Source organism: Lagopus muta, chromosome 10 (genome assembly GCF_023343835.1).
Source record: "Lagopus muta isolate bLagMut1 chromosome 10, bLagMut1 primary, whole genome shotgun sequence".
Classification (NCBI taxonomy): Eukaryota; Metazoa; Chordata; class Aves; order Galliformes; family Phasianidae; genus Lagopus; species Lagopus muta.
Window position 1 is genome coordinate 11,333,166 of NC_064442.1, and position 15,153 is coordinate 11,348,318.

At 45.4% G+C, this 15,153-nt stretch overlaps 1 protein-coding gene across 4 annotated transcripts in view; it reads right to left on the reverse strand.

Annotated features, from left to right (window-relative positions):
* Window positions 1–11,645, reverse strand: part of LOC125698298 (tropomodulin-2) — a 30,912-nt gene extending 19,267 nt beyond the window's left edge. Inside the window, exons 1-3 of one of the 4 annotated variants that reach the window (XM_048956467.1) lie at window positions 11,577–11,645; window positions 2,616–2,821; window positions 733–889 (exon numbers count right to left, since the gene is read on the reverse strand). In XM_048956467.1, the coding sequence (XP_048812424.1) occupies window positions 733–889; window positions 2,616–2,741 (283 nt within the window). In that variant the 5' untranslated portion in view covers window positions 2,742–2,821; window positions 11,577–11,645. Of the gene's footprint in view, window positions 1–732; window positions 890–2,615; window positions 2,822–11,030; window positions 11,055–11,324; window positions 11,446–11,566 lie in introns of those variants that run through there. The other 3 variants (XM_048956466.1, XM_048956468.1, XM_048956465.1) reach the window with 3 other exon arrangements.
* Between the last annotated feature and the right edge of the window lie 3,508 nt (window positions 11,646–15,153).

The window sequence follows — 15,153 nt, forward strand, 5'->3', positions numbered from 1 at the left end:
GTGAAAAGTGTTGCACTTGACTGCCTTGAAATTCCCGCTTTTCTTTTGCTGGAACCAGGGGCTGATGGTCAGGAATGGCCCAGGCTGTCCCTGTTGGAATGCAGGGGTGGCTGCAGGCAGCTCTTTGTATCCACTGCATGGAGATGAGGTGCCATACAGCACTGCTCCCTTTAAAACACAACTGCTCCTGCCCTCAGGTTATCCTACCTGTTTAGGTGATTAGGTTTTCCTGTTTTTCTCTTTTTCTCTGTAGCTGTAGGGCAAGGGGAAACAATGAAGCTATCTGCACGAATAGTGTTACCAGATGTGCTAGTAAACAAGTGGAAAAATACTTATTTTTTGGGAGCATATTCCCTGAGTTATCACACACAGTAACTGCAGGCAGTACTGGCTTAGGAAGGCATCTCTTTCCCTGCCCAACACCTCCCGCAGCACACAGCCTCACAAGGCCTGGGAGCAGTGTGCTGAGCGTGAGGCCAGCCATGCCTGCACTCGCCTCCAGCCAAGGCCCGGCCGGCAGCACGCCTAACCCTGAAGCTGGAGCCAAGGGGCAGTGAGGCAGACACCGTGATGGGCAAAGCCGCCGTGTCACCTCCTCCAGCAGCCCTGCGCCTGATTCACCAGCCTCGCCCTGCAGGGTGGCCTCCACCTTCCTGTCCTGACCAGCCTGACAGAAGGGCCGGCACCCAGGTGTAGGTCATGATTCAACCCTGACATGAAAGGTGGCCATACCTTTCTTCTCCCCTGTAAATGGAACAAAGTCTTCCCTGTCCTTGTGCTCAAGCGCTTGCTTCTCCAAGTATGAAAGCAGGCGTTCTCTGTCGAAGGGGCCCGTGGCAGGCTTGGTGGTCTGGTCCTTTTGCCGAAATCCAGCTGGAAGCAAGGCGTTCTGTGAAGGCATGTGGAAGGGAAGGTGGCACGTAAAGGAGGAGATGCAATTTCAAACAGTTTCCCAAGTTATTCAATCTATTTTTTTTTTAAGTGGAATTTATTTGCATGTTTCTTCATATAGTGCTCCCTGAGGACAGCAATAACACACGTTACCTAAATGTAACCAATAAAACCAGGGTGTCTTCCAGCTTCTTGTTCGTAACACCTCTTACTATCTTCATTAACTACATCTACAACCATAACACGAAAGAACAGAGCAAAATCAGAGCATTTTCTGTTACACATACACATACATAGAGTTTACAGCCCAGGTAAACATAGCAGATAAGCTTCCTCTGCATTTTCTTCCTTCTATTTACTTGTTTCTCCTCCCAGTTTTTTCTTTCCCTCTCTTCATTTTTTCCAAAACTCTCTTCAAGCTAATGCAGATCTCTCTTGAACTTCAGAAATTAATGGAATGCACAGAAAGTAACTGGTGAATGATGTGGATGTCAGCTATTCAGAGCACGCAAGAAGCAAGTACAGAAAGCCCCACTTTAAACATGTAGCTGCGTGACCTTGTGATTGTCTGTGCCTCCTGTAACATAGAAGATGCACAAAGCTCTCACATTTCTGCCCAGAAAACCCCAGAAAGGAATACATGGACATGGTGGTGCATATCAGCAAAGCCAATGTGTTGAAGATGCCCTTGGAGTAGCGCAGGAACATTTCACTGCTGGCCAGAACATGCATTGCAAAGCTGATCTGTGGCAAACAGCCATCAGATTCGGAGCATACCCACTGAACTCCAGACACTAGACATTTCATCTCTGCTTGCACAAACATGCCCAGATTGCTGCAAAATTACAGCACATGCAGCTTGGCTACAACTGCAGAGTGGGTTTAAGATCTTCTGTCTGTATCTGAGATGCCAGATATACTTGAAAATAACAGAAAATGCAATATATGTGTGGTAAGTGGCAGTACGGAGGGTCAGAACAGTAGAGCCCAGTCTTAAATTTCCAGGTAAATTTGTGTAATAAATCTACAGACTATCTGTTGTTTTCTTTCCAGTTATTTTTGTCTTCAGAGCGAGTGGGTTTTATCTGTCAGTTTACTGGCCAATTTCCAAATTCCTATACCACTTCGGAAGGTTTGGGGGTAGGAACAACCAGAATTCCCAGCAAGAAGGTTTGTGACTGTAGGTTTGTAGGACTGGTGGTACTCAGGCCAGAGATCTTTAAACTCGTGAGGCTGCCTTCAAGCATCCAAATTATCCTTATTCTCTGGAAAATGACAGCTCTGTTGCTGAATCTTACTCTCCTTAATCATGCCCAAATATACTCTCTTCTGCTAAATATATCTGTGATGAATGACACAGACAACAGATTTCTGAAGTTCAAAAGATGTGATCTTCACAAACACCCATTCTGTTTGTTTTGTTTTTGCTCTGTGCTCAGAAATAGCAGCCATAAAGCACTTGTCGGTACGCAGCAGTGTGCAAATGTGATTAAAGATTTAGGTTGCAGACAAGCTTGTGTCTAACAGATAAAGAAAGAGCACAGTGACTCCTATAAAAGCAAGGAGCACATCACAGCGGGAATGAAACCAGCATGTCCTTAGCAGAGCTGCTCCTCCTTCCCAGTGCACTGCCCCTCCCATGACAGGCCAGACACAGAATGTTGCAGTGTGCAGAATTTACAATGAACAGATCCCAACTGTGAGCCCCTGGCCCCACTACTAACCTCAGGATCAAGGTCATCGAGAACATGCTCCAGCTGCTTCAGTTCATCCTCTGAGAGTTTGCTGAGTATTTCATCTTCATTGATATTCTTATATTTCTCCAGCTCTTTCCGGAAAGGCAGAGACATGGCTCCTGCTGCACTGCTTAGCTGCTTCCCTTCCAGTTTCCAACCATGCAGGACTACGGAGCTCCTCGCGGTTTCACTCCCTGTTAACAATGAAGCATTATGAGCATCTCGGTTTAGCTGCTGCAGCCCTGAAGAGCCCGCATGCTGAGAGCCACATTTACAGTTTATTAAGGAAAACAAAGCAGCACGATGCTCTGGCTCAGCTGTAGGAGTGGGATGAGCTGAGGCTGTGCAGCCCTACCCGAGGGATGGCAAGGGACCAGATGGCACTTGGGAGCCTCACAGGTGCAGTGGCAGAGACACGCTATGAGACCTATGTAAGAAAAAACATTGGGAACTTATCCCTTCCACAGAGATTAATCTGTTTTCTTTCATGTGCTCAGAAACAGCAGTATCTGCTGTTCTTTTGGCCAGAGGAGTGAAAAGAATCAGAGGAAAGCCACAGCCATAGTAAGCAGCCCAGCCCTGACACAGAAGAAACAAAACGTTACACCTTGAGGTATTTTATCTTACTTTAACGTTGCCAAAGGCTAAAGGCTTACCCATATCATCTCAGCTGGCTTTCCAACATTTTGATTACCTAAGCAGCTTTAGACTACTCTGGTTTGCAGTGCTATTTCAAAAACAGCTGTTTGGCTACAAACAGTAGCGCTTCTGATCAAAATAAGTTTTGCAGGGGGGATGTGTTACTTGGAGCTCAAGAGATCATTTGCCATTCACATGGGCACAACAATTAGTCATTGTCACGTACTTTGTCATATGACTAAGAACTCTTTTTTTATTCACTGGTTTTTTTCCTCCTCAGACGCAATTTGAGAGCTAGAATCTGCTGTGAGTGGATGGAGTGAAAGGGAATTAATGCATGATCAGACACAGCATCAGCTGCAGAGTTTAAATGGGATCCAGGCCTTCCCAAGCACGCCCTGTTCCCTACCTCCACACAACGCTCTCTGGATTACCTACAGCCAGCGGTGGGGTTTGGCAGCTGAGTTTTGCATGCACAGATTTAAGCTAGGGTTGATGGGGCAAGCAGCCCGCTGGCACTATACGTGGCTGATCTTTCAACCAGAACGTCCTTCGGCCAGGTCCTCAGCTGTCCTAACCAACAAAATCCATGCAGGTTGCGTCACTCTTCACATGGGCTGGAAACTTGGGCTTTACTTTTCTTTTATTCAGCATCTACACGAAAATGTTGCATTTACTCAGACTTTCTATTAAAATATTAAATATTAAAAGACACCTCCTTTTGCTATTTATCTGAAAACAGCAGACTATAGAGAGGGAAGAGAATAATTAGCACTATTTCAAATTAGACAAATCTGGAATCACAAGCCTGCCCTTGAAGTGCTCAAACACATTCCAAGGAAAAGCGTTATTTTCCCCATAGAGCCTCATTCTGTTAAATTGTGAGTCTGCTTCTGGAAGCTACTCAGCAAGAGATGTTTCACAAAGTTAGAGGAGCTATGAAAAATTCTTGCATTATCCAAATTCTATTGTATGGGAGCTATGCTTGGGCAAAAAAGAACAACAAAGCAACAGCTAATGTTTTAAAAAAGCATTTTTTGTTAAAATGAGAAGTATATTTTTTAAACTGTGAAAACAAATTGAGGAGCAGTACAGCAGTGCTAAGGGATCAGGTGCCTTCTCAAAGTTCCTTTGGATAAACTCATTAAACACACAGCATTTCAGCTTGGCATTCATTAACAGGGCTGAAAACATTTCTTTGAGGGGATTAGAGCTTCTTAAAACTCTATTTAATGGTTTAAATGTTTCTTTCATTACAGTTAAATCGCAACCCTGGGAAAGACAGACACATAATCCCAAGGACAGGTTTGCCAGGTACCGTTGGAAAAGCAGCAGGTGAGAGCACAGCACGGCCTGCCCTGCCTGGCCCATCACTGCTTCCCAGGGAGAGCATCTCCCAGTGGCTTTACCACTATCAGCAGAACCATGGATGTAAGGGCTGCCCTGAAAAAGGTTGTGAAGTTGAAGCCAGGTGCCACTGGATAATTACTGCAGAGTCAGGTTTGTTTTGGAGATGTTTCTGATTTCCTTGTGAACTATTTAAGGGCTTAGTCATAAAGGGCAGCGTGCCATGAGGCAATTTTCAACATACCAGTCTCACTTCTGTCATGGCATGAAGCACTACTGGATAACCCACGTTAGTGTTAGTAGTGCATGGAAGAGCTTGAAATTATGTTTTTCTTGTGTGCATGTGTTTATGACAGAAATTCCCTTGATATTTTCCCTTTCTCAACTGCATCTTACTCTTTAGTGACTGAATAAAAAGCAAAGGAACTGCTAAGGAGGATTCTTTGCCCACAGTCTCCTGCAGCTTGCCACTCACATGAGGAGCCCTGCTGAACTGCCAGCCTTCACGTTCAGCCTCTGGGCTCACTCTCAATCCTTCACCACAGTCATGTTATCAGGAACCAAGGGAACGAGATGAATCTAATAATTCAGCATTGATCAGTCTGGAAAGGAAATGCTGAAGTCCTGAGTTCACACGCCCTGGAAATGGCGCTGTAACGTGATGACTGCTATCTGCACCTTCCTAATTGGATTCCATTCTCTTAATTTTGTGTATGTAAACAGGGCCAAATGCTGTCTGTGCTGCTTAGTGCGGTTTGACTCTGTGAGTGTACACGTACTGTTTACTTTTTACAGATGATATCCACTTGGGTTGCTTTGTTATGGTTACTGTAGGAAATAAACATACCGAAAACTGAGGAAAAGCAAACATAACCAGCAGCAGCTCCTAGCTCCCTTATCTGGAGCACAAAGGGCAGATCAGGTGTCAAAGGGAGGAGTTCCATCCAGCTGCAGGGGCAACGTGCTGCTCAGCATGGCCTTGCGTCAGGGACACGAAGGAAAGAAGAATGAGGGTTTGTAGCTAAGACTGTTCAAACTTACAGGGAAGAGTGAACACTGAGAATAAGGAATAGAAGAACATAAATTCTATTTGTTTTCCCACTTAGTTTCAGTACTGAGGAAGTACATGAGCTCAAAGACCCATTGCTAAGCTGCAAGGCGTGCCATGCTGCTAGAAGCCCAGCAGTCCCATTTGTGCCATCAGGACAGAGCAGAGCTGTATGGAGCAGTGCTTCTGCTAACTGTGCTACTTGTAGAGCTTTGTGGAGCACGGGTGTTTCACAGTGAGCTTCAAAGTCTCCATGGCTGTCATTTTGCCTTTGATTTCTTCTAAGGAAAGAAATACTTATTTCTGTTTAATCTGGGGCAGCTTTTTCACCGTTTGCTATCAATGTGAGGATTCAAAACATATTTTCAAAGACAAAAGAGGTGTCATTGCTCAGTCTGCATAAAATCACGACAGCTGTACGTGGCCAACGCTGTGGTAACTCCTATATTTTCTTGTGCTATGTAAGTAGTTTTTTATTACAACCTTTATGTGCTACTGAAAGGTTTTGTACAGTAGGTAGGCTATAGGTTCTGCAGACACTGCAGTATTGGCAAAATTTTCCACTGCTGATACTGCTGCTTCATTCTGAGATGGAATCAGTCCTCTGCTAAGTTACTGTCTGATGTCAGTGGTCCACTGTCCTGGAGAAGTGTTGGAACAACTTGGCCTCCAGAACGAGCAGCTACAAACAGTAACAGGCTGTACACCTAGAAAACCATCACGTCTCCAAAGCACTAGAGAGATGAGAATATTGTGATCCAATTGTGAGCTCCTTGTTTGTGATAATGCATACAAGCTAAGAATGAAGTTGCATGGCAATCTGCACTTATTAACTAAACAGAGATGTACCAAATGGGAAATAATCTTACAGAATCTTTGCATTTTTATAGGAAAAAAAATCTTCTTCTAAAAATCAAATTTAAGAAATTGCTCCAAAGTGATCAAGAATTGCAAATCACAGCAACTGTTATTTATAAAGGAAATCCTGATGTACAGTCTCTTCTGAACTTTCTTCACATAGACAGTGATGGCTATTCACATTCCAAAAAACAGCCCAGGAACTGATCTGTAAATGTGGGAATGTTCTTCACTTTCTTTCATCTCAAGTAGCTAAGCACAAACATGAGGAACGGGCGGAATAAATCCCGAGTTAAACTGATACTGGACCAAATAAATAGGATTGGGGCCATTATGATTAAGAGCAGTGTTTGTGCCACACAAGCAGATGCTGTGAGATTCAGGTGATTGTTTTACACCAGCCCAGAAGCACTGCCTTGAATCCAGCTCCACGCTGACCTCTCTACTGTCCAGAAGCTGCTATGAAAAATAAGGCTAGGCTGTTGCAAGCTGACATTTTAACACATACATATTTTAAGGAATACTCTGCTGCTTGACATACAGCTAAAGTTCTTTTAATTTCTGTATGTAAACATATAAAGCAAGAGCAATATGTGCTTTCCAACCATGAGCAAAAGGAAGATGCATACTTGAAGCTCGTGTTTTGTGTTACATTTCCTTCTGGTTTAGAACAAGGAGGTTCTGGAATCACTGAAGATGTAGAAAGGATGCATTAGGTCCAGCGCAGCACAGAAGTGGCAGTATTACACCGTAGCATGTGTAGGGAAGCATTATAAGACTGACTTCTTCGTGTGTGTGATGAAAATAGCATCAGCTAGAGGTCCTGATGTAGGTAAGAGGCACCAGGCAGCACTGAGGTCAAGGCTGGCCTGGGCAGTGCTTACGTTGCCAGACCTCTTCTAGCCCAGATTAGTTTGCCATCCTTTGTCATACTTCAGCAAAGAATCCCCAAAAGTACTTATTTAAAACAACTTTCAAATGAAGCAGGTATCTCTGTGCTGTTGTACAGTAATTGAGTTCTGTTTGTGACTACAGTTTATTAGAAATGCCCTCAGCTTCATTTGCTGCAGGAAAAAATCCTCACACGCCTGTCTTCACCACCTGGAAATACTTGGAGGTGAATGGCTGAGCTGGTCGGCTGAGGCATTGTGCCTTTCACCGACAGACACCAAGCTCTAAGCAGGCACTACAAATGTCCTAGATGCCTAACCAAGGGCTGCAAAAGGATTTGTTTGTTTCCATAAGGTACTGCTGCTGTCTACCAGCACAGCTTCTAGATTTGCACATTCTGGTCTATAAAGCAGTGTTTTCCTTTCATCCTAATTTACTACAATATTAACAATCCAACAGATCAGATACCCGTCCGATTACTCAAGTTGCCACCAAACACATATTGCTAGCAGTGTGTTAGCAAGGATATAGTTCATCTAAAAAATGATGTGTGGTTTCTGGTTTTATGTTTGGCAAATTATCTCATTACATTTCCATTTGTATGATTAAAACCTGTTTGGCAGAAAATGTCACTTTATGTAAATGCTTTTTAACCCCAGGGCTAATCTAGAGTTAGTTCACATCATGTTCCTAGCAACTGCTCTAGTCACATAGAGAGACCAGTAAACAATTAACTATTATGATGTCCTAATATCAGTGTAGGTTTGAAGCTTTAGGAGGATCGGGCAGCGATCAGACACTCCATTTCATAACTGGATGAGCCTTTCTCACCACTGATCACTCTTATAGGTTAAGTTACAGTTAGCTCCTTTACTGAGAGACCGGCAACCAAACAAAATGCAAGACATCTATTCATTTCAATTGGAGTTTGGCCGTGCCCTTTATAAGTAAATAACCATCATGTAAATTGCAAAATTATCCATCTGACTGTACCATCATAATTGAAGATATAAAGAGAAGCAGTCCCTTTGATTCAGACAACACGAGAGTGTTTTCATTGGCAATAAAAGGACGACGAAACATTAATGCTTCTCCCCCTTAAATACAGAATAAAGTTACATGGTAAATAATTTCTGATTCTTTCCAAAATAACATTAACAGTACTACTCATAACTGTTCAAAACAGGAAAGCAAGTCCTGGGAAGGAACTAGTTTCCTTTACAATGGTTGATGACTTTATAACCTATTTCTGGATGAAATTATATTTTAGATCATAACCACCAGAATTGTTTCCATACCAAAAAACATAAGTAATTAGGCATTGACCATACGATAGTCCATAGCCCACCAACCACAACCAGCAAACCACAAATTGCTCATTTCCTACCTACAGAAAGAGAATGACCAAACAAACCTAACCGTCCCTGCCAGCAGCGGGATTGCTGTTAGGCTGTTCAGGCATGCCTGTGGTGTGTCAGGTGTAAGAAATGGGAAAGAATACAGAGACCTGTCCCCCTGTCGTGTCTCCCGCAGGAAGATTCTCTGCCATGGTCTTAGAGATGTAAAGCTTTGGTTAAAAAATAACAAAGCAAACATCTATTTCTGCTCACTGCGACTGGTGACTGCAGAACTGGAATGTAGGTTTCTTGCATCTTTAGAACTGGAGAACTTATTTAGGAAATCCATGCAGGGTGGTAACTGAGGCTGCACCACTGCTTGGACTGAACGATGGCCGCAGCCAGCAGCAGCCAAATGGATGGCACAGAGCAGAACTCTCCCCTCGGCATGCATTGCACCCTGCAGTGTGTGACTGGAACAAACCCACGGGAAAACACTGTAACTTCACACCTTACTGTCCTCACGTAACTCTTTTATAATATCATAATATTAGTGAGCTTTTCTACAATTATAAACACGAAATATTTACTGTCTGAAACCAAGGGTGGTGTAAAACACGAGCCTGAAGTCCTGCAGAGCAAAGTCTTCTCATACACATGGACTATGAAACGGCAGCCCCACCCAAAGGCTCACAGCTCCTCTGTGAGCTTTGGCTGTGATGTGCACAGAAGCACCTCTCTGCTGAGCTGCACCTGGCTGCTGCCCAGCACCACTGCGCTAAGATTCAAGATGGAGGACAGAGGCTATCAGTGGTGATGCTGGTCGGTGTCCTGTGCAAATGGGTAAGAACCTACTGCAGAGCAACTGGAGGAAAGTGGCATCATTCTGATGATACTTTAACCTCGTTCGATAGCTACCAGACTCTGCAGGTTTGATTCTGCAAAGCACGTGCTGGGGTCGAGAATTATCCCCAGAAAAAAAGCCAATTAAGAAGGATTTTAAAAGGAAATTTACAGGTTCATGTAGCATTACATACAGATGACCAAATTCCACTGTTAAACAGAAAGCAGGGCTACACTGGTGTGTTCCATTCCACAACCTGACGTGTGAGCACCATGGCTAAAGGACACTGCCTGATCCCTCTTAATGCAAAACCCTGCAGAGCTGCCACAGCCTCAGCCCAAAGGATACCCAACCATGGAAAACAGCAGGCCAGGACATTCAGTAACTTAGGAATGTTACAGAAAGCCCCAGAGCTGATCAGTAACAGCGGGAATGCATAAACACTGCTTGCCAGAAGTAGTAAAGCAGAGGAAATAAACAATAATAATTTGGGAAGGGGAGTTATGCAACAAGAGAGTAAAGTGCACCATTCTGAACAAAATGATCTAGATTGTGAAGATGAGGGATGCTACTGGCTGAGTTCAGACAAACCCAACCAAGCCAGATGAATGGGAGAAAGGGTAGGCAGGGAATGTGGGTCAGCAAATGGCTCACAGAACCTCATTCATCCTTCATCGAATGGTAAAAGTCTAAATATCTCTGTATTTTGTGGAAGTTCACCTAGGGGCCATACTGTATACAGCACTGCAGCAGAATCTATTAGTGAGCAAAGGAGCTCAGAATAATGCCACAAAGATGATAACGGCATTAGAATACATACACAGGAACTCCCTACAGCCCTGGATTTGAGTTCATGTCTCCCTCACAAGGATTGCAGGGGGCGATGCCTGCAATATTAGGCCAGTTGGTCCCAGGTGTTCTTTCCCATTACACGTTCTTAGCTCCGGGCAGAACAGAGGTTCAAGGGCAACTTCTGAGAATAATCAGCTAAAGAAAAGCTTTTGTATGATGAGATATTGGAAAGTCCGGATCTATTTACATCAAACACACAACACAACACCTTGCTGAAGCCTTCCTCTACCAAATGCTATTGGAAGATTTACAGATTTACGGTCTACTATTCAAGGCAGAAAAATACGATCCATCCCAATTATTATTTGATGTTTTATACTGTTGCATTTCTGGGTTTGTTTCATCACTAATGATGTTGCAATGTTTTTTTCCTAAGTTTGTTGTTCCTAACAACACACAGTCACACAAGTCACCATTTTCAGTCATTTTTTTTCACTGCTGGACTCATCACTTATATCTCTCAATGGTCGACCATAGATTTTCCCCCGGCAACAGGGATTCCCTCAAAGCTTCCATCAAACTAAAAAACCCTAAACTAGCAGATCATTTTATCATCAGAAGATGATCAAGAAAAGTATTTGTGATACCTTGAGGACACATTTTGCTCACCGAGAGCTTGGCAGTGTTAGCAGATGAGCATCTTGCTCCTCAGCCCGGCGCTGGCACGTTTATTCCGGGCTGCTCTGCCGCACTGGAGCGTAACGCACCGCCTTTCTCCCGCTGCTTTTCTGCCATACAAATACATCGTGCTCCCCGCTCACTTTCCTTTACAAAAACACCTTCCTATCTTCACATTTCATCGCATCGATCCACCCCGGCTTCATCATTTAGCGCCCGGCATAAAGGATGTGAGCGCACCGAAATAAACACATATGCATCACCTCATAAAACGCTCTGCAATACATCCACGGCTCCAAACAGACTCAATCCGAGCGGACGGGGCTCGGCCCCGCACCAGGCTCTCCTCACCCCCCGCCGCCCCGGCACCGCCCGGGCCCCGCGCTGGGGCAGCCGCACCCCGACCGGTGATGCTCCGCCGGCCTCCCCGCTCCGCCCCACCCCGCACCGCACCCGCACCGCCCCACCCCGCACCGTGCCGAGCCGCCGCCCGCCGCCGCCTTACCCCGCCTTACCCCGCCGCGCCGCCGCCTGCGCCCCTCCGCGCCCCGAGCCCGGCGGCGGCAGGTGGGTGCCCGGCGCGGCGGCTGCGCAGCGCGGCTCCGGCCCTGCCGGGCACGCTGGGACTCGTAGTCCGGCCGCCCGCAGCCCGCAGCATCGCCGCCCGCAGCCCCCGGGTATCCGAATGCCTGCCCTGTCCGGTGAAGGCCGACGGAACCCACGTCCAGACGGCGGTTATCGCCCCTCACCTTTGGCTCGTTGTCATGAGAGCGCAGGGGGAATGACAAGAGATCATTTGGATGCTTTTCCGCTCTTCTTTTCATTTGTTTTGACAATTTAATTTGTCTGGGCTTTGATACCATGCCAGTGTTAACTAGGGGTTGAGTTTGTGCGTAATCATACAATCATAGCATGGCTTGGGTTGGAGGGGGCCTTAAAGATCACTGAGCTCCAACCCCCTCTGCGTGCTGGGTACCCCTCAGCTCTGCTGCCCAGAGCCCACCCAGCCTGGCCTCGAGCACCCCCAGGGATGGGGCACCCACAGCCCTGTGCCCAGGCCTCACCGCCCCCTGAGTGAAGATTTCCCTCCTAACATCTAACCTACATCTCCCCTCTTTCAGTTTAAAGCCATTCCCCCTTGTCCTATCACTGTTAAACCATGTTAAAAGTCAGTCCTGCTGATAAGCTCCCTTCACAATATGTAACAGAGTTTGAATGCAGTCCCTGCAATCAGTCTGTGCACAACCAAATTAACCACACTGCCTTCACAGGACAATGCGCTTCAGCCAAAGTGCTGAGCACCAAGCAATGAGTCACCAGCAGCAGAAAAACTGTTCCTGTGATTAAAACGTCTTTAAGTTTCATGATGTGTTGGCAAGAAAATGAGACATTCCCTTGTGAGGGAGCTGAATTTTCCTATGAAAAGCCATTTGGTTTGGGTGGAAGCTCCACTGCAAACATGGTCCAGTGCAGGCATGAGACAAGGAGATGTGGACTCTGTTGTTAATGTGGATTAAAACACCTTTTGGGTTTTCTCCAGTCTGTAGGACCAGGGCTTGAATGAGTTACTCAACTTGTTATTACACAAATACTGTAAAGCGAAACATGTGATATCAACACAGAACAAAAGTTCACTTTGGGGTGTTTGTTTTTTTGATAAACTTCTGCAAGTTTTGTACTCAGATTTTCCTGTCACGCCTTAAAATGTATTTGAGTTGATACTCAGCTTCAGTGAATGGGAAGAGCCCCTCCCATGCCTCCCTTTCCTTTAGCGTTGTACCTGCTGACAAACTCACTTCCCATGGGTTTCTATAACCTGTAACAACACAGCACCTCCATGGTGTAGGCAGTGCTTGGCTGGAGCCAAAGTTCAACTCATTGCCTGTGCGTTCTTCTCTCTTTCTGCCTTTTATCTCATGCATAAAACTTGCGAGTGAAAATAAGACACACGACCAGTGTTTGTCTAAGAAAACCTACAGGTCCCTGCATGGCTGAGACGTACAGACAAAAATATAGGTTGCAAATACATACATCAAATGTGGATGTACACAGCAGCAGCACACCTACGAGTACAGGAACAATATTCTCCTTCAAACACAGCACACAAAGTAAAACACATCACACCTCAGTCTCATGTACAGAGGATATGTTACAAATTATCATCCGTTCTTCCAAAACCATGAAATTAAAATACCCTTTTTACAATAAGGGCAGTGAGGCACTGACACAGGTTGCCCAGGGATGTGGATGCTGATAGAGCTGTATGTGTCCCTGTTCAGTGCAGGGGAGTTGGGATAGATGGTCTTTAGAGGTTCCCTCCAACTCAAACAATTCTATGATTCTATTCTATGACAAGATAAAATAATACCATAGTGCTCACATATCCGAGAGGTGTTATATCCCATAATGGTTATCTGCTAAGATACATCTGCATCAAATGACTGTGAATATCCAGACGGACTGCAGGGTGTTTGTTGGAGGGTACAGCCCCAAAGCACTTCTTTTTCCCTGGTACAAATCTTCACACAGCACTTTGCCTCAAGGCCCCAAGCAGCTCGGCTGCTGCCTCCCTGCCAAGCCATCACCCAGTGAGTGCAGTGCTGAGGTTTGATGCTTCTCCAGCACCGAGCTGAATGCCAGCACTTGCAGCCGTGTAAATCTCTAACCGGAGCATCCGAAAGCAAGCCTTATCTCTCTGGACTATTTGTAGCCAAAATGCGGTCAGTTGTTCTAAATTGTTGTGTTTTGTTGTTTTTTCTTTTAATAAAAAAGCAGAGGGGCTCCTGTGATCTTTTCATCTGTTTTCCTTATAACATGGCTTGTAAGATTTTGCTTAATTAATTCCTGCTTGAACTGGGGTATGTCTTTTAGACAACATCTGCTCCTGATTACTGTGCTGTGCGTGTTCTGATCTCTTCCCTTAAGACCAGCTGTTGATCAAATGCAGTGACCTGTATTTAGAAGCTCTTGGTTCAGGGACTGATCAGCAAGCCTCACACCTTGGGCAAAGGCAGAATTGTACTTGTCTGCATGTAACATTGCTGAGTGATGGCGACACTTCCAGCTGGTGTGGTTCATAAGCCCTGGTGACAGGAGCCCGGTGCTGTGGGCCATGAAGTGCTTGCCAGCAGTACATCAAGCGGGGGTCTACAAGAAAACAGGGAACAGACTCTTTAGCAGAGTTTGTTTTGATAGGACTAGGGGAAATGGTTTCAAACTAAAAGACAGGAGATGTAGATTGGATATAAGGAAAACGTTTTCTACAATAAGAGTAGTGAGGCACTGGCACAGGTTGCTCAGAGAGATGGTGGGTGCCCCATCCCTGGGGACACCCAAGGTCAGGCTGGAAGGGCACTGAGCACCTGATGGAGCTGTAGGTGTCCCTGTTCAGTGCAGGGGAGTTTGATCACACGGCCTTTCAGACTTCCCTCCACTCAAACCATTCTATAATTCCACGAAGTAGTCAGGCTGCGCCCACACTCAGGCTGAGGTTTTCTAACTGCATTGGTTTGACAGACAGTAGGGCTTCCTTGAACTCTTTTACAAGGCAACATATGGCATCACAGAATCACCAAAAGACCTCCAAAATAACTGAATAACACTAACTTAAACTCAACAGTTGTTTCTCCCAAGCTTGATTCCTGTGAGTCCTTCTGTATCCATAGGATGCTAGGTACGTGTTTAGATGTGGGCACTGCACTTGCTATGGCAGTAATGGTAATAATAAATCCCTGTACTTACTGATTTGTGGAACTGCATCTCAAATGGAGTCACTGCTTCCATTGGAAGGAATACCTGGAGGGAACATGATTTCCTCCCTCAGTTTGTTTCAGCCTGCGTTGGGCCATCACAAATTATAAAGGATCGAGGATCCAAGAGTTACAGGACTGAGGGTCCAGGTGCTGCGTTTGTTCATTACGCAGCTTGCTGACGGTATCCTTCCTCTCTACACCCTGCATCAGTTCCCAGGCAGGGAAATACTTCTGTGTCAGGCCAGACATGAGCTCGTGCTCTCCATCCGTACCACACAGGCAATCAGTAAACACGGTACGATTTAATCAGTTCGGGATTAGGGCCGAGGCGCTGCGTGCC